At 41.9% G+C, this 27981-nt stretch overlaps 1 protein-coding gene across 1 annotated transcript; it reads right to left on the bottom strand.

Annotated features, from left to right (window-relative positions):
* Positions 1-41: 41 nt before the first annotated feature.
* Positions 42-22875, bottom strand: LOC146072473 (cathepsin S-like). The gene is made up of 8 exons (XM_083179700.1): positions 22769-22875; positions 16400-16494; positions 13168-13310; positions 9776-9988; positions 6983-7165; positions 5379-5538; positions 3604-3703; positions 42-246 (listed from the first exon to the last, which is right to left on the bottom strand). The coding sequence occupies exons 2-8, from the start codon at positions 16491-16493 to the stop codon at positions 141-143; spliced, it is 999 nt and encodes a 332-aa protein (XP_083035826.1). The 5' UTR covers position 16494; positions 22769-22875; the 3' UTR covers positions 42-140.
* Between the last annotated feature and the right edge of the window lie 5106 nt (positions 22876-27981).

Below are 27981 nucleotides of genomic sequence, written 5' to 3'. Positions count from 1 at the left end.
TATACAGTAGTTATTTCTGTGATGAAAGATTGACAAGTCAATTTGTGAAAAGCATGAGTATTATTCTTTATTGAGATTTATTTAGAAGACCCATTTGTAGAAAGGAAGAGGAACTATGAAGCATATGAATACATTCATATTTATGCAGAATCTGCAATGTCTACTGCTGCCGTATTGCCTGAAATAAAGCACTGATTTTTGAAGTTGACTCTGGCATAACCATCTTCACCCCATTCCTTGCCCCAGCTGTAAGGAAAAAAACAAACAAAAAAGTTAGGTTTGTATGTAGCCAAATGCCAGAATATTAATTTTGTACAGTATAGGGGTAAATTTACTAAGATAAGAGTTCTATAAAAGATGGGATGGAGAGTTCTATAAAAGATGGGATGTAGCCTTTAGCAACCAATCATATTCTACTGATTCTACCAATCAGATAATATATGGGCAGTATTCAATTCGGGATTACGACTGTTGGAACTACCCGACAGTCAAAATCCCAGGCCCTTTTCACCCAGTTAGATAGGTATTCGACAGGTGGATTCAATGTTATGTCTGTCGACTGTCAAAAAGGGGGCATGTCGGCAAAAATGGCTGTGGATTGCCAAAAAACGGACGTGAATTCAACAATCAACTGCCGTTTCCGACAAAACAAATCTGACTGGTTTACAAGTCGAATCTGTTTTGTCAAATTCTGTCTTCAACGCTGTTGGAAATGGCAACAGTGAATGGGCGCCTGGGATTGAATATCCCCAATAATCTGAGTGAATGCCATCCCATCATAGTAAATTTACTCATATATATATCATTTGAGTTGGATCTCACTGACCAAAGACATAGAGGGGCACATTTATCATGATCGCATTTACAATGTGATCTGGGCGGAATATTACCGCCCAGGATCGCATTGTAAAATGCGATCATATCGGGGCAATGTATCAATTTTAAGGGCACAGGGACAGGGCTCCGAAAGGAGCCTGTCCCTGCGAAGCCCTAATCCGGAAGCTGGGGGGTCAGCGCATGCACGGTTATGCGCTGACCCCCGCCGACCCCTCTTACCACACTGCCCTGCTCAGGCAGTGCGATTTGTAGCCATAGGCTACAATGGGCTATCGCCATATTAGAATGGCGATAGCCCAGGGGTGCGATGCCGGGCTGCCCGATGTTGATACATAGGGCAGCTTCGCATCCCCCATAGAAACCTATGGGGGTTGTGGCCGGCGGCGCTGCAGGGAGGATCGCAGCAGGGATCGGAGATTTCTGCTGCGGTCCCCCTATGATACATTTTGGGGATACTTAATATTTGGGGCCAAACCCTGAAAACGTGTGTTTTTGGGGATTTAGCCGCAAATATGGTTTGATAAATGGGCCTCTAAGATCCATATATTATATGTCTACAGCCAAAGACATGAAGAGCTGCGTACTGGATCTCACTAGCCAAAGACATGAAGAGCTGCGTACTGGATCTCACTAGCCAAAGACATGAAGATATGCGTACTGGATCTCACTAGCCAAAGACATGAAGAGCTGCGTACTGGATCTCACTAGCCAAAGACATGAAGATATGTGTATTGGATCTCACTAGACAAAGACATGAAGAGCTGTGTACTAGATCTCACTAGCCAAAGACATGAAGATCTGTGTACTGGATCTCGCTAGCTAAAGACATGAAGAGCTGTGTACTGGATCTCACTAGCCAAAGACATGAAGAGCTGTGTACTGGATCTCACTAGCCAATGACATGAAGAGCTGTGTACTGGATCTCACTAGCCAAACACATGAATATCTGTGTACTGGATCTCACTAGCCAAAGACATGAAGATCTGTGTACTGGATCTCACTAGCCAAAGACATAAAGGGGTGTGTACTGGATCTCACTAACCAAAGACATGAAGAGCTGTGTACTGGATCTCACTAGCCAAAGACATGAAGATCTTTGTACTGGATCTCACTAGCCAAAGACATGAAGATCTGTGTACTGGATCTCACTAGCCAAAGACATGAAGATCTGTGTACTGGATCTCACTAGCCAAAGACATGAAGATCTGTGTACTGGATCTCACTAGCCAAAGACATGAAGAGTTGCGTACTGGATCTCACTAGCCAAAGACATGAAGATCTGTGTACTGGATCTCACTAGCCAATACATGAAGAGCTGTGTACTGGATCTCACTAGTCAAAGACATGAAGAGCTGTGTACTAGATCTCACTAGCCAAAAACATGAAAAGCTGTGTACTGGATCTCACTAGTCAAAGACATGAAGAGCTGTGTACTAGATCTCACTAGCCAAAGACATGAAGATCTGTGTAGTGGATCTTGCTAGCTAAAGACATGAAGAGCTGTGTACTGGATCTCACTAGCCAAAGACATGAAGAGCTGTGTACTGGATCTCACTAGCCAAAGACATGAAGATCTGTGTTCTGGATCTCACTGGTCAAAGACATGAAGAGCTGTGTACTGGATCTCACTAGCCAAAAACATGAAGAGCTGTGTACTGGATCTCGCTAGTCAAAGACATGAAGAGCTGTGCACTAGATCTCACTAGCCAAAGAGATGAAGATCTGTGTACTGAATCTCGCTAGCTAAAGACATGAAGATCTGTGTACTGGATCTCACTAGCCAAAGACATGAAGAGCTGTGTACTGGATGTCACTAGCCAAAGACATAAAAGGCTGTGTACTGGATCTCACTAGCCAAAGACATGAAGAGCTGTGTACTGGATCTCACTAGCCAAAGACATGAAGAGCTGTGTACTGGATCTCACTAGTCAAAGACATGAAGAGCTGTGTACTGGATCTCACTAGCCAAAGACATGAAGATCTATGTACTGGATCTCACTAGCCAAAGACATGAAGATCTGTGTACTGGATCTCACTAGCCAAAGACATAAAGGGCTGTGTACTAGATCTCACTAGCCAAAGACATGAAGAGCTGTGTACTGGATCTCACTAGCCAAATAAATGAAGAGCTGTGTACTGGATCTCACTAGCCAGACATGAAGATCTGTGTACTGGATTTCACTAGCCAAAGACATTAAGAGTTGTGTATTGGATCTCAATAGCCAAAAGGGCATTGTAGAATGTTGCAATGGGCAACCAATCTGATTCTATCTATTGATTTTATCTGGATGCTAAATCAATAAGAAGTAGATTCTGATTGGTTGCTATGGGCAACATCCCATCTTCAATAAAACCCCCATCTTAGTAAATATTTGTGTACTGGATTTCTGTATCCAAAGACATGAAGAGCTAAGTGTTACATCTCACTAGTCAAAGACATGAAGAGCTAAGTGTTACATCTCACTTGTCAAATACATGAAGAGCTAAGTGTTAGATCTCACTAGTCAAAGACATGAAGAGCTAAGTGTTACATCACACTAGTCAAATACATGAAGAGCTAAGTGTTAGATCTCACTAGTCAAAGACATGAAGAGCTAAGTGTTAGATCTGACTAGTCAAAGACATGAAGAGCTAAGTGTTAGAACTCACTAGCTAAAGACATGAAGAGCTGTGTACTAGTGTTAGCTAATACTTTATTAACACACAATGCAAAAGCATAATGTAAACCTACTGTATATACATTGTTGACATTATTACAAACAATACCTATTTTTAATTATCCAATAATCTTTTCCACAAGAGGATCCATAGCCTACAATTGCCATCTCGAATATTTGATCTGAAGCACATTCTTCATCATAGATACCTTTTGCAAGAAATACAATTAGATTAGCAATGAAAGATCAGTTCTGGGCTAGACAATGATGACATTATGAACAAAACTGAAATACATTTTTGTTCAACATTGGAAATTGCATTCAATTAATAAATGAGTTTGTGTGGGAGACCTTTCACATGTGTTAAGAGGGAATGTATTTTTCCTTTTCTGTTTACCTTAATTATTCACTCTTTTGGAAGATGGAATGCTGAATTCTCATCAATTTGGTGAAATTATCTTGCATGGACTGTAGGTCGACAGGGTCATTAGGTCAATACAAGCATTAGGTCGACAGTAAACATTTATGGGGTAGTAAAAAAGTCTACATGGGGGGGTTCACATTTTCTTTGAACCGACATGTGCCAACAGGTGGTATTTCATGTCCTACCATCCACTAGGACGTGGTGGGAGAATAAAATAGTGAGCCGAGCATATCAAGGCACCATGCCTGAAACATGGCGAGCACAGCGAACCATGGGAGGTGACGCGGTGCTACGTTTTATCGTCCATGTCAACTGTGTCGACTTTCAGCACAAAAAGATGTAAAAAACCCCATGTCGACCTTTTGACTTTCAACCTACCCCCATGTCGACCTAATGCTTGTGTCGACTTAATGACCCTGTCGACCTAACCCAACATACAGTCATGTCAACCTTCCTGCATGTTTACCTCAATGCATGTTGACCTAATGGTGTCAACTTAATGACTGTCGACCAACATGCTGGTGACCTAATGATCCATACCGGTATAAACTGATCACTTTTGTGATCAGCAGGAAGATCTCATGTCTCTGATAAAAACTTTTCACAATTTAGGCTGCAGATTTGCAGCATATAGGAAATAGCTTTTTAGATGAGTCCCAGAGCCCACTGATCAACACCTGTTCCTCTTATGTATACAGAACATGATGGATCATTTGTCCCCTGCAGCTCCATCTCTCTCTTAAAGTGCATGCACATAGGTGGCAGATGTCACATGACGTCAGTGCCTGCCCTGAATTCGGAGGACAGCGTTGAAAAGTCAATCCAAGCTAACTTTTGGGCAGGCGGCGTTTACCTGTTCGCTAAAATTGTTAGGGAACAGGTGTGAATCAGTTAGCACAAATAGCACAATGTTTATACAGCTTGCGATGCCGATCCCATGGGGGTGCACATCAGCATCGCAAGCTGTATACACATTGCAAGAAAAAAATACCTGGAACAAAAGTGGATAGGGGCATACACACTGAGCGATTTTGTGCTGTTTTCTAAGCGATCTGACTATATTGCTTAGAAAGTTAGAACAGATATCTCTGTGTGTATGGCCCTGACAGACGATGATGAGCTTGCTAAGTCAGTGCATGCAGTCAAAAATCTAGTCAGATTGCTTAGTTAGTGACTGCAAATATCTCTGTGTGTACAGAATGAGAGATACTGATCGCAATCTCTCATTCTGAACCACTACCCAGCCTTTTTTTTTGCTGAAGCAAAATTGCTTAGCACAAATCTCTGCATGTGTATGTGCTCCCCATGGGAGATCTGGACACCAGGAAATCAGCTACCCTAAATTGCTTAGCACACATCTCTACGTGGGTATACTATGAGTGCAAATAAAGAACATTTTTTTTAAATCACACAAAAATAAGTCACTATACATGATTTTATGATGTCTTATTGCAATTTACCTCCATTATAGAGAAAGAATTCTGGAGTTGTGACGAATACTACTGCTACTGGTCCATCTGTTGCCACAGACTTTGCAATATTCTCCAGGTCTGACAGATGATAGTATTTGGTAACATTTAATTTGACTGCTTTCTTGGGCTTGTACATGCAATGAGATTGCTTAGACAAAATGATAATGAAAGGGTTAATAACTGTGAATGAGGCTCACTGACAAAAAGATCTTAGCGAAAGTGTCAGGTAAAGAACATGGGGGGCTGTCTAAATCGATGTCGTAGATCAAATGATAGATTGGCATGTTATCTTAAAGATACAGTAGCAGCACCGATAATGACGGGCGCATTATGCCCCTATCACTTGTAACACATCTCCTTCACACATAATGGAGCAGATTCAGACCTACACGTCCGGATTTGTCCCAGTCCCCGGTGGTGGCGGTCTGTGCATGCACATGCGCAATAATGTGCATGTGCAAACCTCCGCAGCAGGGCCTTTGGCAAATTTTTCATTTGCCAGCGAGCACAACTCCTGAGTGACAGTTCACTGTGGTCAGCCCATCGTTTCATGGGCATGCCTACAAAAATGAGGGGCGTGCCCATAGAAAGCCAGGCGGACCCCAGCCCTGTCTGCTTGGAGCGGGCGGATGACATCACATGAAGTAGACGCCCACCCAGAATTCATCAGAAAGCCTCCATCTGAAATGTAAATCCAGGCATACTTTTAAGAACAAACAGATGAAAAATCATTTGATGGTGATGAAACCATTGAATGATTTCTCCACTGTGCAGGCGCGTGTAAGCGTACACATTCGCTCACAGCTTACTTAGGGGATATGGCCAGCAGAGAATATACACACCCTATCGAGCAGCAGGTCTGACTGTGCTGGTACCACTTTCCCCATAACGCCCTTTCATGCATCTCCCCTATGCTGTGGTGAGTTCATTAGGCTGGAAATAAAACCTGCCAACATAAAGGAGTCACTAGGGCAGTGATTGCAAAACTTTCTTGTATCACGGCACCCTAGACTGAGTATAAGCAATTTTTTTTCATGACACCCCAAGGATAAAAACATTTTATTGATCAATTTGGAGAAAACTATTACATTAAGAAGATTGTGCCGACTTGCTGTCCTTATGGCTATTTATGTGGTGGTGTGATGGTGTACAGTTTTGCCTCTGATTGCTATGAGTGACAGCTACTAGCACTGGTTTTGCCTATCATTTTGATCATTAATAATTTGATTTACCACCAACCCGAGGCACCCTTGCAGGAGCCTTGTAACACCAACACCCCAGGGTGCCTAGGCGCACAGTTTGGGAACCACTGCACTAGGAGTATGTTTATTAAGTAGTGGCGATGTTGCCCATAACAGCCAATCAATTTCTACTTATAATAAGACCCTAAATGTTCATAAAGCATTATCAGATTGCTCATTTGGTAGTCACAGAACATTTCTATAGATACTGTGGCCAATTCGGTTGTTTTCAGCAATATAGGCAGCATTCTCTGTTCAATAATTAGCATAAAACATCAAATAATGAAAATAAATTGTGCAAAAACATTAATTAAAATGTAATATTTTCTTATAACTCAATAAGTATGTTACCGATTGTGTATATTCATAGTCCTTGCTCTCCATGATCTTTTTGTAAGATACATATTTAAATGCCGCCTGAAAACTTCCACCGCAGCATCCATCATTTTCCTCATCACAGTCTATCAACTGCTGCTCGCTGAATGTATGCAGGTGCTTATGCTTGATACAGTAACGTGATTCAAGGACGGTCACCTGTAATCACATATAATCCACATACATATATAAGTCTGTCCCTTCTGAAGAGTGGCGTATATACTGTAGTTAAATAAAGCTGGATTCTAGATTATGGGATGCGGTTATTAGGTCAACAGTCAAAAGGTTGACCACTATTGGTTGACAGTCAAAAGGTCAACACATGAAAAAGGTCGACATGCATTATGTAAAAATCACCAAAAGGTCGACAAATGGAAACCTCCGACATGAGAAAGGTCGACGTGGAAAAAGGTTGACATGAGTTTTTCATGATTTTTTTTGGGAAATGACTTGTTCATACTTTACCTTCCCAGTCGGCATAGAGGTAGAACAAAAGAATGTACCGGGCAATGCAGGTTTATGACATTCCAGTTGACCTTTGTCGACATAAACACCATAAAAAAGTGAAACCTCATGTTGACATTTTTTCATGTAGACCTTTTTCATGTCCCAGTACAATGTGGTTTTGTCCGTTTAAGAAAAAAGATGCTTTGCGATGAGGACTGAATTAGGCCCTATTTTAAACAAGTACATTGTTCCAAGCATAATTGCATACTGAAACTACTTCCAACTGTCTCATCACATAGCCACAGCATCATTCACAGCATCACTGCCTCACTGACAGCAGCACACACCTGCATCACCGACAGCAGCACATCACTGCCAGCAGTGCATCCCTGGCTCACTGACATCAGTGTATCATTGCCTTACTGCCAGCAGCGCATCTCGGGATACAGCCGCTAATTGCCGGTAAAATACGCCTGGAAAATACACTTCATTTTCCAGGCGTATTTGGCAGAAGCCTGCACGTCTGCGGTGGCCACCGGGCTGATAATGTGTAAAAATAGGAAAAAGCAATTAGGTTCTGCTGTGGAACTATGAGTCCCAGCAAGCCTGTGCCGCATACTGGGACTTGGAGAACCACAAGTCCCCGCATGCGGCCCATTAATGGGCTTGCTGGGACTCTTAGTTCCACAGCAGAACCAATAAATACACACTGACACCAGAAAAATAAAACTTTATTACATTTAGAGCCCACTTATACAGATACGTACCTATCTTGACATGTAGGTAGGTCTCCCCCGTCCGCTGGTCCTGAAGATATCCAATTAGGGTACCTGTGGAAGGAAACCATACTTACGTGGGTCCTCCAGTTTAGATGCCGTCCTCTTCTGTCCATGTAGGCATCCACGGACTTGGCAAACAAACAAATCAACCACTGCGACACCGACGGACTAACAAGAGAGCCGCAAAGATGTGTTTGTTTACAGCCTGCAGATTCTCCTCGCGAATGCCTATATTGGCCTCCTTGCGGGATCTAGCGGCCAATCAGGAGTCGCTAGGCTGCTAGGTGGCCAATAGCGGTATTCGGGAGGAGGAGCTACAGGATGTAAACAAGCACATCCTGCGGCTCTCTTCCTAGTCCATGGGTGTCGTGGTGGTCGTTTTTTTTTTTTTGCCACATTGGTGGATGCCTTGAATATTGTCTCAAAGCCTGCAAAATACTCATTGTGGGCGATGACTTCTGAGAATTTCTTCCCAAAAAGCCAGCTTTGGAACCAGGAAGAAGTCGCTCACGGCAAAATCTGGAGAATAGGGTGGATGGGCAATCAATTTAAAGGGCCCATTTGTGTAATTCTGTCCAGAAACAGAAATTTGCCACACTTATCAAACAACTCTCGTCGTATTTAAAGAACTACTCAATTGAAAAAAAAAGAAACAGAATTATACAGCTAAGCTTTCCTGCCAAAATAGTGAGTTTCAATGGCCAGTTATGTAACCATAATACCAAGAACAATGTGGCAGACTGTTACTGTTGAAATATTCTGAAAGGCAGGTCACAGGTCTGAGCTTCCAGGTAATATATTATGTCAATTCCATTTATGACCCTTATATTCTTTAACTTGGATCTCCACTCAGGTCAGAGAGGCAAGTTCCCCTGTTGCTTTACATTTTCAAGCAGAAAAGATGCCTGTTAACTAAAAGTGTATAGGTAAACTCATAGTTGCCTACCCTTCTGCATTCTGCAGGAGATCCCTGAAATAACAGCAATCTCCCTCTCTCCCTCATTAGTCTAGCAATCTCCCTCATTTCACCTAGCCCACGTTATACTGTTACATTTTTTGGGGGAAAAAGGAATGAGAGATAGATACATTTACATTACAGTATAGTAGCTCTTACTAACTGCTTTGGGGCTCATCTACATTTGGATATAAGTCTTTTCAAAAGATTCCTCACAGATGTAGCAGTACACACCCACACTTCTAGGTGCCACGTTCACAATCTCTTTTCACAATCTTTTCATACATGGAACTAGACACGCCCTGTGGGTGGAGCATGACACCCCCTTCAATGGAGCGCTGTGCAAAATTCTACTGTTAACTATAATCTCCCTGAAACTAGTTTTCAAAAGTAGGCAAGTATGTGAAAACTTCCTAAGTAAAACTGCATTGTGTTTATATTTATAATGCTTAAGTGATCACTTTTGTTCAGATAAGTAGAAAATATATGCTAACGTCTATTTTGCAATTTTGTTAATGTTTCTATCTGCAAAAAATAACCTGTTAAAATATAACAATAATTATATATATAATTGTAGTATTTCCTTACCGTGGCAAAAGCCCAAGATGCACCACAAAGCAACCCTGTATTTTTAACAGGAGTAACACACCCCGACTCTCTCCAATCCACATGTTCAGGGACTCTTTTCTTTTTCTTTGCATCACAAGAAGAAACCAGTGCTGGCTCTGGAGAAATTTCTGGTTTTGTTTTATTTTGCCTTATATAACATGAGCTTTTTCGGGGCATAAGTTCTTGAACAGTCTGTAAAAAAATATTAATATAGTCAAATGTTTATGTAATTATGCTTAGTTACTACTAAAGATGTGCAGACTCGGATTCCAGAGATTCGAGCCCCCACGGACGTCATCATTCGGAGCCCGGTTCCGAGCAGCGCTCAGAGATTTCCGCCTGACTCGGGTCCGTCCACGTGGTCAGAACGTCATCTCCCGGCGCCGGATTTCGCGAGACTTTAAATAGCGGCTGCTGCGCCCGCCATCTTCACTCCAGTCTAGTAGTGGGTTGGGAGAGGGTGTGTTGGTGCTGCTGCTGGGGCTTAAACTTGAGCTTGAATGAAATATTTTTTATTCGCTGGGGCTGTCTCTCAGTGCTGCTGTGTAGTCTAACTGTGTACTTGTAGTACTACTGTCTCCTCTGTGCGGTCTACCTCTGGTGTGCTGTGCTGTAATAATTTTATTCGATGGGGCTGTCTCCTCAGTGCTGCTGTGTACTCTGTTCTCCTCTCTGCTTAGGGTGGGATCTCCCTAGCAAGGAGGACAGTCTAACTGTGTACTTGTAGTACTACTGTCTCCTCTGTGGTGGGGCCTACCTCTAGTGCTGTAATATTATATAAATTATATTAATAATTAAATATATATATATATATATATATATATATATATATATAGTCCACTGGTGCTGCCTGCACTGAATCTGCCAGTATTATTTAGTTACTCAGTCCACTGTTGCCACTGGCATTGCTACTGCCTAAGTGTACATACCTAGTACATATTAGGCTGCTATATATAATTTATAATTTAATTAAAAAATAATACCTTTACTGCATGTGACTGCCACCGAGTGCCACTGCCAAGCAGTACCTAATAATAAAATTAATTATTATAAATTCTGCTGGTTCATAATAGTCTGCTACTGGTGGTGTGTATCTACCTTTTGTGGTGTCCACTGGCAGTGCTACTGCCTACCAACCTAGTAGTTTAGTTTCTCTACCTACTAGGCTGCTATATTATTAATAATTAATTTAATTATATATAGTCCACTGGTGCTGCCTGAACTGAATACTGTGAATAGAGTTTGCCATTATTATTTACTCAGTCCACTGTTGCCACTGGCAGTGTTACTGCCTAAGTGTACCTACCTAATAGTACAACTACATACTAGGCTGCTATATATAATTTAATTAAAAAATAATACTTGTGCTGCGTGGGACTGTAAAAAATAATTCCATGCTGCTGGTGCACTGACGTGCACCAGCAGTACCTGATAATAAAATTAATTATTATAAATTCTGCTGGTGCACATACTAGTATTGCTGACGTATCTACCTGTCTTGTGCCTAGTACTGCCTTATCTACCTGTCTGGTGCCTAGTACTGCCGTATCTACCGCTGCAGTGACACTCTTACATGAGCCATGTGTTTGTGCCGCACTCTTGTGTGGCTTAGCATAGTTATCCAGCTACCTCGGTGCAACCTTTTGCCCTAAAAACAATATTGTGAGGTGTTCAGAATAGACTGGAAATGAGTGGAAATGAATGTTATTGAGGTTAATATAGTGTAGGAACAAAAAAAAAAACAAATGCTGCGATTTTAGCTGTTTTTATGCTTTTTAAAAAAAAAAAAACAGAACCCAAAACCAAAAAAATCCAAACACAAAACGTTTTGGGGGTGTTTTGGCAGAACCCATTAGAACCCAAAATCTCAAGGTAATCAGAACCCAAAACACAAAAGTGGCCGGTGCACATCCCTAGTTACTACATACAGTATTTTGTGTATTTTCATCCACATATAATGATATAAAAAATGGAGATCAATAAATCAAACTATGTTGTAATGCAATAAATACATTTCTTACATCTTGATAGCCCAAAAGTATAGAGTAAGAAACACATAAAAATAAAAATAAACAGAAAGACAATAACAAAATATGGTTCCGGTGAATAGATCTACATAACTCCTAACTGTCCCGTAGCGGGAATCTCCTGAAATTCGGGGGCATGGCCTAGTGGCAACGGGGGGCATGTTTCGCTGCTGTGGGGGCATGGCTAGCAGCTCTGTAAGCTTCTGGCCATCCCCCAGCCCCTCTGATTGCAGGAATAGATGATGTGCATGCAGGGCCGGCTCTACCATTAGGCAGAATTAGGCAGCTGCCTAGGGCGCCAGGATCTGAGGGGGCGCCACCAAGTCTGCCTATCAAAAAATCATGGTTGTCTATGAGAAATGTGCAACTTCTAAGACCTCACCACCATACTTTTCCTTGAGGCATACTTCCCTACTTTACTTCCCCCTCCTCCTTGTACTCTGTTGTGGGTGTCAAAGGGAGGCCTCCAGGGAAAGCAGGGGACTTTGGGGTGTGTGTGTGTGGGGGGGGGGGGGTTCAGTAGGTCAAAGTTTTGCCTAGTGTGCTGAGAAGCCTTACACCGGCCCTGTGTGCATGCACACAGCGTCTATTCACCGGGTGACATGGGGACTCCCAACTGCCCCCCCCCCCTGCCGTGGGATACTGCCGTCCCCGGGCGGTAACTGGGACAATTGGGATGTATGATATTACTAAATCCAAGATGGCATCACCCATCCCCAGAGAATGGAGGGAACTCTGGTTTGTGGGCTGTGGCCTGCAGTAATGGGGAAACACAGGGTGAGGCAGACTCAGACTCAGAGGATGCCGGAAGGATGTCAGTCTGGATGCAGCATGCAGACACGACACCACCTTCCCAGGAACATAGCGCAGAGCAAGCCTGGAGAGACACTTGAGAGGAAGGTAGCGTTTCTTACACCCCGATTCATGACACTATAGTGTTAATAAATATTAGTATTTGGTGCAGAGGTTTATCTAGACAGTGCCTAGCAGAAGAAGATATCATGTAAAATGAAGGATTGTATAAAATATCATTCTTTCATTCATAAAATTGTACAGTGTGTACAGCAAATCTCTCTTGCTCGGACAAAAGGAGTTCTAGTATGTAACCAGCAGTAGGTGCCCCAACAACATGGTTCCACTAGGCTCAAGGAGTGCCTAGCAATAGCAATTTAAGCCTTGCTAGGAAGCTGATTCCTATCTGTTAGAGAAAGTTAAAGATGGAAGTAAATGTTGATTATCTTGCCCCTGATAATGAAAGCTACTGTTATGTTTAAGCATATATGAGGGCACCCATACCTTCTGCACAATAAGCTCATTAGGAAAACAATGCAATTGAGAACTTACCTTATCGGCAAAGTGATTCATAGCCAGAGTGTAATTCTTTAAGCCCTGCTCAGCCAAATGGTTGTGCTGCTGCACTTTTTGCCAGTTTGCGTCCCAAATTTGTCTTCTGTATGTTTCTTCTTTTTTATTTCTATATTCCTTTCCTGCTTAACAGATGTGTACAAACTGACATTTACTGTTCAGGTAACGGTAAGGCCAGGTACACACCAGAACGATCCTGATTGTTAGTAGATCGTTAGCAGATTGTGTGATTTTCGCACAATCTGTTGGAGCACACAATCTGCTAACAATCTGCTAACGATCTGCATCCAATCTGATCCCAATCCGATCTGAGTCTGTATCCAGTTGAATGGATCTTTTACAGATCCTCACTGCAGCAGGTAGGATCTGAAAAACGACCAAACGACAGCGGGGACGCGCATCGGATTGGAATCGGATCGGAATTGGACCTAAACATGCCCAATCTACATACAATCTGCATCCAATCGGTCGGAATTGGATCCAGATTGATGGAATTGAGCCCTAATCGTTCTGGTGTGTACCCCCCCTAAATCTGAGGTAATTATTATTCAAAATTAACATTTAGTGGCAAATTTACTAAGATGGTGGGTGAAATTTAATAGGATGAGAGATTCAGAAAGTGAGAGAATTGGTAAGAAATCTCCATTTTTTTTTTTTAAAGCGGCAATCATTTACACAGCACAATCAAACTGGTTTTGCAGTGTAAATAATTGCCGCTTAAAAAACACCTTGAGATTTCTTACCAAATCTCTCACTTTCTGAATCTCTCATCCTATTAAATTTCACTCAGGTTTTTTTTAAAGCGGCTATTATTTACACTGCAAAACCAGTTTGATTGTGCAGTGTAAATGATTGCCGCTTTAAAAAAAATAAGGAGATTTCTTACCAATTCTCTCACTTTCTGAATCTCTCATCCTATTAAATTTCACTCAGGTTTTTTTAAAGCGGCAATTATTTACACTGCAAAACCAGTTTGATTGTGCAGTGATTGTCGCTTAAAAAAAAAAAATGGAGATTTCTTGCCAATTCTCTCACTTTCTGATTCTCTCATCCTATTAAAATTCAATCAGGTTTTTTAAAGCGGCAAGTATTTACCCTGCAAAACCAGTTTGATTGTGCAGTGTAAATGATTGCCGCTTTAAAAAAAAATGGAGATTTCTTACCTATTCTCGCACTTTCTGAATCTCTCATCCTATTAAATTTAACCCGCAATTTCTATTAAAGATGGGATGTTACCCATAGCAACCATAGCACTTAGGTCAGCCTTGAAAAAGCCGACACAGGCAAAATGCGCATCGGCAACTCGCTCTGTTGTAGCCGTTAATTAATTGGTTAAAATGTATTCAAATGTATTGATGTATCTATAACTCTGTTTCTAAATACGTAGCGTGTTACAAGCGCTCACCGCAGCGTGTATCACAGTCGGGACAGCGGGGTGCACTTGAGACACTGCAAGACAGGCAGAGCTCAGTGACCCGGTCCCTGACAGCGTGTGCTGCGAGCCGCTTACTTTACTGAGAGCGCTCCGGCGTCTGTACATCTCAGAAAGTGATCTTTAACATACTAATGATATTGCGGAAGCCCTATTAAGGGTGGGCGCACATATAAGTCAAGAGTTACTCACTTAGTAATCGGTAATATTAAACGTGTAATAAAATGGCAGTGATTCATGTCAAACAACTCTAATGTTTTGCAAATATCTAGCTGACAGCCAGAATTATGTAGTGGCATGCAATTGTATTAATTTCAGAATATAATTGATACATAAATCATCTCCTGCAGAATTGGCATTAATTGATCAATCTGCACGAATATATCTGAAACAGCAAATTGCACGTGTGATTGGTTGTAATATATACTGTACAGACTGGGCAATTTGCTCTGATCTGTCTGCAGAAAATGTCTGAATAAAAATTACATGCACGATTAGTTGCAAAGTATATAGTACAGACTGGGCAATTTGCTCTGACCAATCTGCACGAATGTATCTGAACAATAATTGATGAATTGCAAAACTTATAGTACAGACTGGGCAATTTGCTCTAAGCCTATTGCTAAGTACCACGCATTTGAGATAATCATGAGCGCTTGAAAATCACAAATGTGGTTCTAACATACATTTGATAATGCGCTATTATATGAGTGTCATAACAATAAATGTGTAAGGTACATCTCACCTAATACCTGTCAGATACAGGCATAGGGAAACACGGAACTAAGAGCACAACCACTTACTATATCTACATTATAAGTAAATCAATGCACGTATCTATACGTATATGACTCTTGACTCAACTGACAGGATTTGAAGAAAGAAGTGGTTTACTAGGCCGTACGGCAGGTCACCACCCATCTTCATATCTGATATCCTAGAATACAGTATACACATGTGAACAGTCGAAAGAGATTACTCTATAAAGCACGCAATATAAAACGACATTAGCTGCAGAGTTGGGAATAAAACCCATTCACTAATTACATTTTAGCCAAGAAGAATGTACCGTACTTACCTGAAATATTAACAGGAACCGTCTCTATAATACTTAATACTAACGGCCAACAGAGACTAATTTTAATCTTTCTACAAATTTCTTTTTCTCTATATCTATCATCTTATTTTAATTTTTTCGCCACTATAATCCCTGATACAGGGAAACATATTATCGGGTCAAGCACTATTTAATAAATAATAAAAATTTGAGATTACCACTGAAAATAATGATGACCTGTAAGTGATACCTACCACTATAATTGTTCTGTACTATTTAATAAAGATAAATTGTTCTGTACTATTTAATAAAGATATATTTGAATTTTAGTCAATTTTTGACATTTTTTGTGAATAAGGAGTGCGTCACATTGAAACTGATTTACTTTTCTTCTTTACATAAGTTCACATTTATTAAATCAGTTGACTGCACCCTCAACCTAGGAGGAAAGTATATATATATATAACACACTTCCTATAGGTGGGCTCATTGCCATTCACACATACAAATAACCTATATGAATATTTGACGTACCATATATGGTGCGGGTCGCTCACTTTCTCCTCACCCATAGCAACCAATCAGATTCTATCTATTATCTTCTAGTAGGTGCTAAATAAATAAGAAATAGAATCTGATTGGTTGCACTGGGTCCCATCTTTAATAGAACTCCCATTTTAGTAAATTTAAGCAAAATGCAAATTAAAGCTTCACTTTCTTACCGTAGTTAATTTTCCAAATGTTCCATTCGTCATCCAGAACATTTACAGCTGAAACCACGAGAAATGTTGCTCCGAAGATCAGTAAGTTATTCATCCTAGCAAAGAAGCAATACGGCGCAAATTGATATACAGTAAATACAACGCTCCACTTAGAGATTAAACATATTAACTAATTAATTATATATCAAATAAAATTAGTTATCACTTATGCGTCAAAAATAATTCATTACTTGAGGCTGCTCCCAGTGGCAATCTGGAAATTGCCTTATTGAAAGTAGAGATAAAAATTCAATATACACTTATACACCACACAGTTATGATGGTTCAGCAATATTCAGATGGCTCGTTGCCTGTTGACGGACTGCCCTTTGTTGGTTGTTGCAAAGAGCAAGCCATCCTATGCAGGAGGAGGTTGTAGATGCGCTGTAGTGAGTTTCCAGAAAGACTCAAGCCGCGCTGACCATAAATAAAGACTTGCCAAACAGCTTGTAACCAGGACAACAAATCAATTATAATAACCTTACCGTTATTAACTCTTATCCACAATATCGGGATAATTACAGTTATTACCACAAACTTCCATCTGCATAAGTATAAGGCCACCCGACCAATTTCAGGTTATCTAAAGTGAAGGTGGCTCTTGCAAAAAGTATTTACTAACTTTCCAGAGTTGGGCATATTTGAATGCTATGGTAGTTTTATATACCAAGGAAATTACCTTTTTTTTCTGATTGTTTATACTGTGACTTATGAGTATATTTTTAAAGTTTATTCCTTATTGCATAACTGTCTTTTTTTACGTAATATTTTATTGATTATTTTTAACAGAATACATTTTTTTTTTTCCGGTAGTTCCAATCGTGTGGCGCTCTCTTACATGTACACACATTTATATACATTTATTATCAGTTAAATTTATTGTGTATATTGAATTTTTAGTTCTTCATCCTGCATGACAAGATGTTACTGTGAGTGACAAGCATCCTATCTTTTTACCTTGCTTGACTGTAATATTTATTTTTAAAAAATAACTTGGGATATTTCTGTTAATATTTGTTTAAACAAGCATTCTATTGTTATGTTTTCTGTTTACAAAATGTCTGCATACTTTATTATCTGGACATAGAAATAGCTTTACATTTAAAAAAAATAACTTTATTGAAACATTTGAGCTTGCTTTACATTTTTTTAAATAACTTTATTGAAACAGCATTTGAATATTTTAATCACAATATGTTACAGTCAAATCTCTGCAGTATAGTAGTTACATCATTGCAAAGATTATAAATGTACAGTTAATAACATGTTTGTCACATTATACTCAGCTGTGAATAATCTATCAATTTACGCTGCTCAAAAAAAAAAAGGGAACACTAAAATAACACATCCTAGATCTGAATGAATGAATTATTCTTATTAAATACTTTGTTCTTTACATAGTTGAATGTAATGACAACAAAAATCACACAAAATTATCAATGGAAATCAAATTTATTAACCCATGGAAGACTGGATTTGGAGTCACACTCACAATTAAAGTGGAAAAACACACTATAGCAGTGGTTCCCAAACTGTGTGCCGTGGCTCCCTGGGGTGCCTCGGGACACTTGCAGGGGTGGATTGTTGATCCAGGACCAATTCAGTTTATTTATGATCAATGTTAAAGGCACAAACATTGCTGGTGGGCCGTCAATAATAAAATATGTGGACAAACAGAAGCTAATCCTGTCCCTCATCCATAATTAAACCTTAGTATGACATATAAAACTATTTACTTTTGACCTAAGGGAAAGAAATGCTGATGCTTTAGAGTCCTGGGATATCAAGTTTGGGAACCACTGCACTACAGGCTGATCCAACTTTGATGTAATGTCCTTAAAACAAGTCAAAATGAGGCTCAGTAGTGTGTGTGGCCTCCACGTGCCTGTATGACCTCCCTACAATTCCTGGACATGCTCCTGATGAGGTGGCGGATGGTTTCCTGAGGGATCTCCTCCCAAACCTGGACTAAAGCATCCGCCAGCTCCTGGACAGTCTGTGGTGCAACGTGGCATTGGTGGATGGAGCGAGACATTATGTCCTAGATGTGCTCAAGTGGATTTAGGTCTGGTGAACAGGCGGGCCAGTCCATAGCATCAATGCCTTCCTCTTGCAGGAACTGCTGACACACTCCAGCCACATGAGGTCTAGCATTGTCTTGCATTAGGAGGAACCCAGGGCCAACTGTACCAGAATATCTCACAAGGGGTCTGAGGATCTCATCTCGGTACCTAATGGCAGTCAGGCTACCTCTGGCAAGCACATGGAGGGCTGTGTGGCCCCCCAAAGAAATGCCACCTCACACCATCACTGACCCACTGCCAAACCAGTCATGCTGGAGGATGTTGCCGGCAGCAGAACATTCTCCAGACTCTGTCACATGTGCTCAGTGTGAACCTGCTTTCATCTGTGAAGAGCACAGGGCACCAGTGGAGAATTTGCCAATCTTGGTGTTCTCTGGCAAATGCCAAATGCCAGGTGTTGGGCTGTAAGCTGACGTTGGGCCCTCATACCACCCACATGAAGTCTGTTTCTGACCGTTTGAGTAGACACATGCATTTATGGCCTGCTGGAGGTCATTTTGCAGGGCTCTGGCAGTGCTCTTCCTGTTCCTCCTTGCACAAAAATGGCGGAGGTAGCGGTCCTGCTGCTAGGTTGTTGCCCTCCTACAGCCTCCTCTACGTCTCCTGATGTATTGGCCTGTCTCCTAGTAGTGCCTCCATGCTCTGAACACTTTGCTGACAGACACAGCTAACCTTCTTGCCACAGCTCGCATTGATGTGCCATCCTAGATGAGCTGCACTTCCGGAGCCACTTGTGTGGGTTGTAGACGCCGTTTCATGCTACCACTAGAGTGAAAGCTCCCCCAGCTTTCAAAAGTGACCGAAACATCAGCCAGAAAGCATAGGAGCTGAGAAGTGGTCTGTGATCACCACCTGCAGAACAACTCCTTTATTGGGGGTGTCTTGCTAATTGCCTATAATTTCCACCTGTTGTCTATTCCATTTCCACAACAGCATGCGAAATTGATTGTCAATCAGTGTTGCCTCATAAGTGGACAGTTTGATTACACAGAAGTTACATTGTGTTGTTTAAGTGTTCCCTTTTTTTTAGTAGTGTATATTACAACATATAACCAACCAGACATCCACATTATATGACAAAGAGCCTTATTCAGACCTGTTCACTATGGTTCATGTAATTGCAGCCTAGCAAACAGGTAAATGCTGCCTGCGGCCCACACAAATCCCCTCTGTAACATGCAAGGGGATGTGTTCTCTGACACATCCCCTCGCATCCCCATGGTCCCTCAACATCAAATGATTTTTCTCCCCTTTGGTAGCTAAAGTCAGTCTAGACTGACTGTTATTCAGGCGGCTATCCGCACATCGGGGTGACACTGATGGCATGTGATGTCACCCGCCTGCCCCGAGCAGGCAACGCCTGATGTCGCCCACTACCCGCCCCTGGAGCGGAAGCCGTTTCACTCCCGGGGTTTGCACATGCACATAATCGCATATATGCATGTGCAAACTGCGAACATCTGGGTTGAGGATGAAATCGAACATAAACAAATAGATCTGAATCAGCCCCAATGTGAAATTGAATATTTAACCACAAGTTTTCCTCATTATACAACTGAATCATTAAATTTGTCCATCCATACTAGACATAGGACATGTTTTCCATTCTAAATTAGTGGAGCGGTAGCAAGACAACAAGACCTAGGGGCCCACCACAGCCCCCTTCCATCCCACAGAGAGATTTCAGGAAGTGTTATGTCTATCGGGGAAGAGGTCACCCGAAATTTGACAAGCACTATACTGTACCAATAAGTTTGCTTCAGAAAGTCATGGCGTTTATGGTTAATATCTACGCTCAAAGTCATGAGCTCTCCCACATAGCTCTCCTATAAAATGGCTTAAATCCAATCATGATAAAGAAAACATGATAACGTTTATCATGAAATAATTCTAATGTGGGTGGGGTTGCATCAATCCATGACTGCAGCATAGCTTTGTGCACCACAGCACTTATAATCAATAAGAGTCTTTTAGCTTTACTTTAAATCTCTACTGTATCTTCATTATATTCTTATGCAAGAAATGACCATGGCTAGGAGAGGAGCACATAATGGTGCAAGGATGAGAGCGGACTTTGTATAGGCAATGGGCGCAAGGAAACCCGAGCGATGAAAGTACCTACTGTAGAAGATGAAGGGAGCAATAGAAATGTATGAGATACAGGGCCAAACGCACTAAAAAGTGATAAAATGAAGAGTGATAAACAACCAACTAATCAGCACCTAACTGTCATGTCAAAGAACTGTTTGTATAGTAAATACTTTGAAGAACGTTCAAGGCTCATATATTGGGGAGGGGGGGGGGGGGGTTCATACAAGGGACAAATGGGAAGTAAAATGTAGACCAAGAGTTTTTAAAACATATATCTGTAGCATCCGGGCATGCTCTGTCACAGGTTTGCTATTAGGGCATGCTACTGAGCAGAGCATGGTGGGATATGTAGTTCCATAGAAGCTGGAGGGCCACATGTTGACAGACATATTTCATTTAATACTGACAGTAGTCACAGAGCTTATATTATAATCTATTATAGAAGCTTGTTAGGTATACACCCACACTGAGGTGGGATGGAGACTACAGTTCTTAAAGTGACTGGTCATACAGCTGTGTCACCTGAAGACCTGCATGCAATTATCTTTAGGCTCTTTCATGCATTCCCTAAGAAACAAAATTTTCTTCACACTGTACAGAAATAAATAGATCAAATACTGTATGTCAGATGTATAACTTTTGTTACCTGCACCATATGAATGTCAATGCATACTTGCCTACTTTTGAAAACTAGTTTCAGGGAGATTTTAGTTGGTAATAGAATTTTGCAAAGTTCCACATTGAGGATGCGTGTCATGTTCCTCCCAAAGGGTGTGTCTAGTTCCATATATGGAGAGATTGTGAAAAGAGATGATAAAAGTGGCACCTAGAAGTGTGGGTGTGCACTGCTACATCTGAGAGCAATCTTTTAAAATTACTTATATACAAATGCAGTTAGTAAGAGCTACTATACTTGGTAAAGTGCTGGGAAATGGCGCTGATGATTCAATGTAAATGTATCTATTGCAGCCCATACACGGTCCGTTTTCGCCGGCTCCGTTCAGTACTATGCGATGCACGCTCCCGCGCATCACATAGTACTGTACAAAAAGTATGTACTGCACATACTTTTTGTACTAGCTACACATCGCATCGGATCGCAGTGCATGCACACTGCATGCACAAGGCATGCGATCTGATGCGATGCGTGCTAATTAAGTGCCGAACGGATCCGTTAAACGGACCGTGTATGGGCACCTTATCTCTTATTCCTTTTTCCCCAAAATGTAACAGTGTAATGTGGGCTAGGTGAAATGAGGGAGATTGCTAGACTAATGAGGGAGAGAGGGAGATTGCTGCTAATTCAGGGAGTCTCCTGTGTAATGCAGGAGGGTAGGCAGCTATGTGTCAATGTCATAAAAATTACATTGGTGCTATAAGTGTATTAGCCTAGGGCATAGAGAACCCTTAACCAGACCCCATAAATGGTACATCAATGATCCTGTATCCATGTATCAGTGGGCAAACAGTGTCAGAGTTGATGAAGGGGAAGAGATAAAAGACAAGGAGCTTGGTTATAAAGGTGCAATGGGAACAAGAGGGCCTTGAATAGTACAAGGTGGGAGTAAATGGCAAACTAGGAAGGAGATAAGATTTGAGGGAGTAGATAAAGTTATGAGGAGCATTGGTAGGCTTTAGTAAAAAGGCACTTCTTAAGGTACAGTAACTTAAGGTACAGTAAGATGGGGAAAAATCCAACTTGCCAAGGGAGTGCATCTCAGAGGTTGGGGGCACTGCTGAAGAAATTTTGGTAGTGGGTAAGGGAGAAATAAATGGCACAAAAATCTCTTTTGAGTTGCACAATTTTAGTACAGCATCAGCTTATCTTCAAATACTGCACTTTATTCAACTTGTTAGTAACACACATACTATAAATAAAAACATAATTATTATAAATTTCAGTTTAATTAAATCATATTTAAAATTCTAATAAATCTCATTACTGCTGACAACTGTCAGTGGAGCTTTCAGAATTTGAAAATAAATATGACATGGTAATGGTATATATGTCCATAGTAAAGCTAATGTGTTAGTATATTAGAGTAATTACAGTATATAAAAGACGCTATTAGCATAATGTTTAATACTGGTTAATAGATGTTACCTTACCCCAATGACAATAGACAATGGTAAATCCATCTATACTGTACCTTACCTGGATGCTTCTGTTCTGCGTCTCACAACTTGCTTTTACAGTGAGACTATTTAAAGGCCACCAGATCACCATCTAGAATGCAGCTGTTCATCACCAGTTCACAATCGCTTGAGATTGTTTGGAGATTTGTATCATAGAATAATCTAACCGTGTTGATATGATATAATTCATCATGAACTAGATCTAACTGCACATGAAATGTGATTACAAGTCAGAATTATGTATATATAGTTTTATGAAATGGGTATGGGACATAGGGTCATCCACTATAGGTCAACAGTCACTACGTCGACATGCATTAGGTCAATACAAGCATTAGACCAACATGGAAAAGGTCGACATCAAAAAGGTCGGCATGGGCTTTACATTTTTGTGTGTCTATGCTGACATGGACACTGTATAGGTGTCGCTTTGCTCGCCATGCTTTGGGCACGGTGCCTCTCTACGCTCGGCACAATATTGTATTCTCACTGTGGCCCTTATTCAGATCTGAGCTCAGTACAAATTTGTTTGAAAAATGGGCAAAACCATGTGCAACCAGGTGGGGCAGATGTAACATGTTAGAGAGAGTTACATTTGGGTGGGGTGTGCTGAAATTGAAATCTAAATTGCAGTGTAAAAATAAAGCAGCCAGTATTTACCCTGCACAGAAACAAAATAACTCACCCAAATCTAACTCTCTCTATACATGCTACATCTGCCCCACCTGCAGTGCACATGGTTTTGCCCATTTTCCAAACAAATTTGTACTGAGCTCAGATCTGAATAAGGCCCTGTATCCCACTTGGATATGAAAAACCACCTTTTTTTGAAGAAAAAAACCCTTGAAAAACTCATGTTGGTCCTTTTCCATGTCGACTTAATGTTTGTGTCTACCTAATGACCATGTCGACTTATTTCATGTGTCGACCTAGTGACTGTCGACCTAATGCGTGTAGACCTAGTGACCGCATCCCCATGATATATCTATATAAGATATAGATATCTTTTTGAATATCACTCTTTATGCTTGTACTTGTACTTTCAGTTTTGAAAATGACCAGCTGTACCTCTAATGACTTTACCTCTCTTGCTGTTCCATTGAGAGTAGGTGTCCCTGATTATTTTATTCTTGGCCCTCTTCTCTATCTCTACATGTCCTCTCTGGGTGAATGTATTTGTTCACTCGACTTCCACTATGCCGAAAATACTAAAATCTACCCCTCATTTCCTGATCGCTCTCCTTCCATCCTAACTCATATCTCCAACTGTCTCTCTGCTATCTACTCTTGGATGACCCAGCGCTATTTTAGACTTAAAATATCAAACACTAAGCTGACCTCTTCTGACCCTCCTGCATAAAACCTGACCATCTCTCATCCTAACCTGTTTATGCTCACCTCTCCCCTGTGTAACACAGAAGGGGGAGAGGTGAGCATAAACAGGTTAGGATGACCCTGTCTGTCTAACCCTCCCCTTTAGAATGTAAGCTCTCACGGGCAGGGCCCTCTCTCCTCATGTGCCTTTCTTAGAATATATAAACCACTGCCACCCTGATAATTGCTTCAGTGTCCTGTCCCCTGATGCAACTATCCGTATTAACCATGTACTTGTCCTAAACTGTCTTGTAATGTAATTTGTTTTGTGTTTGCTCATAACTATGCTCTGTAAAGCACTGCGGAATTTGTATGCGCTATATAAGAAACTGTTAATAAATAAATAATAAATAAATATAAGTTGAAGAGTGTGTGTGCGTGTGTGCGTGTGTGTGCGTGCGTGTCTGTTGCATCGCGGACACACCGTGGCACTCAGAGCCACCAATTTCAGCAACAAGATACCTCTGGACCCGGTGGTGTGCACCTCAAAGCCGTTTTTGGGGAATTTCACTTAGAAATTTAAAAAACACCAAGTTTTAATTTTCCTTCATTGATGATCTGGGAAAAAGATTGACGATCTAGGAAACCATTGAGGAAGAAACAACTCCACACCTGATTTCATTGCTGTGATTGAGTATGAATGACACATTCTAACATTATGGTGAAGGCTTTAAACCAGGCATGTCCAACGTTGGCCCTCCAGATGTTGTGAAACTACACATCCCAGCATGCTTTGCAATAGTTTTAGCGGTACTCTTTACCTAGAAGGGCGCCCGTCGTGGTGATCGCGGGTACATTTATGTCTGGCCGCGACGCGACCGACGCGATGGCCGCGATTTCCCATTGAAACCCATGTTAAACATGGAAATCGCGTCGGTCGCGTCGCGGCAGTCCATAAATGTACCCGCGATGCCCGCGACGCGATGCACCCGATTTCCCATAGGAATCAATGTTAAATGTCCCGACCGACGCGATTTTACTGTTAAATGGCTCAATGGACCCGATTTGGCCATAGGAATCAATTTAAATGGGCCACAGAGCCCAAATAGGCACAATTAACCCAAAAATGTCCCCCTAAATTTTTAACGCCACCCCACGATCCACGGCAACCCGAAGCGTGGCGAGCGCAGCGAGCCCGCGAGGGGCGGCGGTACGCGTCCTCCGACCTTTTCATGCCCTACTATCCACTAGGGCGTGGAGTGAGAATAGAATAGTGTGGCGAGCGCAGCGAGCCACCGAGCCCGAAGCGTGGCGAGCGCAGCGAGCCCCACGAGGGGACGCGGATACCTTCACAGTTATACGCGTCCCCTCGCGGCCTTCACAGGTGTCCGTGGCGACGTGGACACCTGTGAAGCCCGCGAGGGGACGCGTTTACCTGTGAAGGTATCCGCGTCCCCTCGCGGGGCTCGCTGCGCTCGCCACGCTTCAGGCTCGGTGGCTCGCTGCGCTCGCCACACTATTCTATTCTCACTCCACGCCCTAGTGGATAGTAGGGCATGAAAAGGTCGGAGGACGCGTACCGCCGCCCCTCGCGGGCTCGCTGCGCTCGCCACGCTTCGGGTTGGCGTGGATCGTGGGGTGGCGTTAAAAATTTAGGGGGACATTTAAGGGTTAATTGTGGCTATTTGGGCTCTGTGGCCCATTTAACATTGAATCCTATGGCCAAATCGCGGGCATTGAGGCATTTTACATGAAAATCACGCTCAATCAGCCTTTTTAACATTGTTCCCTATGGAAAAATCGCGGTCATCGCGGGTAGCAGATTTTTATGTACCCGCGATTTACCCGCGATGCCCGCGATTTTTACCCCCGACGCCCGCGATTTCAATCGCTGGCGCCCTTCTAGGTAAAGAGTACCGTTTTAGCATTCTCTAATAGCAAAACTGTGACAGCATGCTGGGATGTGTAGTTTCACAACATCTGGAGGGCCAACGTTGGACATGCCTGCTTTAAACAAATAGGAATAATTGAGGATATACATAGACCACACATAACACACACATGTACACATTGTACACGCACACACACACACAGTACACCACATATGCACACATAGCACGCAACACACACACACACATATATATATATATATAGTGCACCTCACACACTTACACATTGGACAGATACACACAACAAAACACACACATAACACACCACATGCAGTACAACACAAACCCATATACACTACAACACACACCCAAGAACAGTACAACAAAGAAACAGAACACACACACTTAAACATTGTGCAGATACAGAAACACACAGAACACACACACTGAAACATTGCCAGGATACACCCTGCACACTACACCAGGGTTGCCGACTTTTTAATGCTCCTCTCCGGGAGAAGCCCGGAGAGGAGACTTTCCTTACCCGATCGGGGGGCGGGGGCTTGGCGGTGACGTCATAAAGCCCCGCCCCCACTACGGGAAATAGAAGAAATGACTGCTGTCCATGGAGGGGGCGGGGCTAAAATGACGCGATTGTGCCATTTTAGCTCCGCCCCCTCCTCTGAGACCCGCGGATTGCGGCATTTACATGCCGCGATTCGGGGGATTCAGGGGGGTCCACTAGATTCCGGGAGGGTTGCCCACCCTTCCGGGGGGCCGGGAGGGGGTCCCGATTTTCGGGAGACTCCCGGGAATTCCGGGAGTGTCGGCAACCCTGCACTACACACACACATATATACGTAGCGCACCTCACAAACGTACACATTTTGCAGATACACATAACACCACTACCAGTACAACACACACCCACTTTTACAACAACACACACCCAAAAAAGAGTACAACACACAGAACACACACACTTAAACATTGCACAGATACACAAAGACACAACACACAAATACACATACTGTATATACATAGCACACCTCACACACTTACGCATTGGACAGATACATACAACACAATACACACAACCACATACAATACAACACACACACAAAAACAGTACAACACACACAGAACACATAAAAAAGGATTTGCCATTTATTTAACAGTCTGTACCGGCAAATAAAAACTTTACCTAATGTACTGTTTTTTTCTTTTTTTCCATTATCCGTCTCTCCAGTCCTCCAACCTGTCACTGCGCTCCCCAGCCGGTTGCACTGAGAAAACTTTGTCCTGGCCAATGCACCCATTGATCAGTACAAAGTGGGTACACTGCACTCACCCTGTTAGTCAGTTGGATGTTAGGCGCTGCTCTGCCTTAAGGGTTTCCCAGACCCTTTTGATTCATAGATAATGTTTGGTTGATGGGCATGAGCGCTGCATGTATTTGTTTGAATGTTATGAGTGTAAGAAGTTGAAGAATAAGACTGAGATGAAGATTTGTCACGTTAAAGTGTACAATTTTCTCAATAAATCGTGAAAAAAATATGTGTACATAGAAGTACAATCAAGAAATGAAAGTAGGATTAAAAAGTAAATTCTGATTCAAACTGATAATTGTTTGGATGGGGGTGGGTTGCGAAACAAATCTATAGGTGGAGGGGGGTATGGATATTGGTGGCATAATTGGTGTTTGGTACACCTATAGGGGGTCCCCAGTTAATGAATAATTTTCACTACAGTGTCACTGTAGGGGGATTTCCAATTGGGGTTCAGGTGGTCTTTTAGGGACCCCTTTACAATCCTGTTGGTCTCTTCTCCTGGAGCCTACTGTCTCCCACAGTGATTGACTATCATTAAGGGAGACCATAGGCTCAAGGAGATGAGACATACGGGATTGTAAAGGGTCCCTAAAAGACCACCTGGACCCCAATTGGGAATCCCCCTATGGTGATACTGTAGTGAAAATCCCATCATTTGAGGACCCACTGTAGGTGTACCAAACACCAATTATGCCCAC

Source organism: Crinia signifera, chromosome 4 (assembly GCF_055691185.1).
Source record: "Crinia signifera chromosome 4, ASM5569118v1, whole genome shotgun sequence".
Lineage (NCBI taxonomy): Eukaryota > Metazoa > Chordata > Amphibia > Anura > Myobatrachidae > Crinia > Crinia signifera.
Note: the sequence above shows the minus strand (reverse complement) of the source record. Positions and strands in the feature narration are given on the sequence as shown.

Coding starts and splice junctions, on each gene's coding strand:
- LOC146072473 (XM_083179700.1), bottom strand. CDS start 16,493: ATGAATAACTTACTGATCTTCGGAGCAACATTTCTCGTGGTTTCAGCT. Junction 5,539..6,982: donor ACTATGAATATACACAATCG/GTAACATACTTA, acceptor ATTTTGTCTAAG/CAATCTCATTGCATGTACAA. Junction 247..3,603: donor TATTGGATAATTAAAAATAG/GTATTGTTTGTA, acceptor TTTTCCTTACAG/CTGGGGCAAGGAATGGGGTG.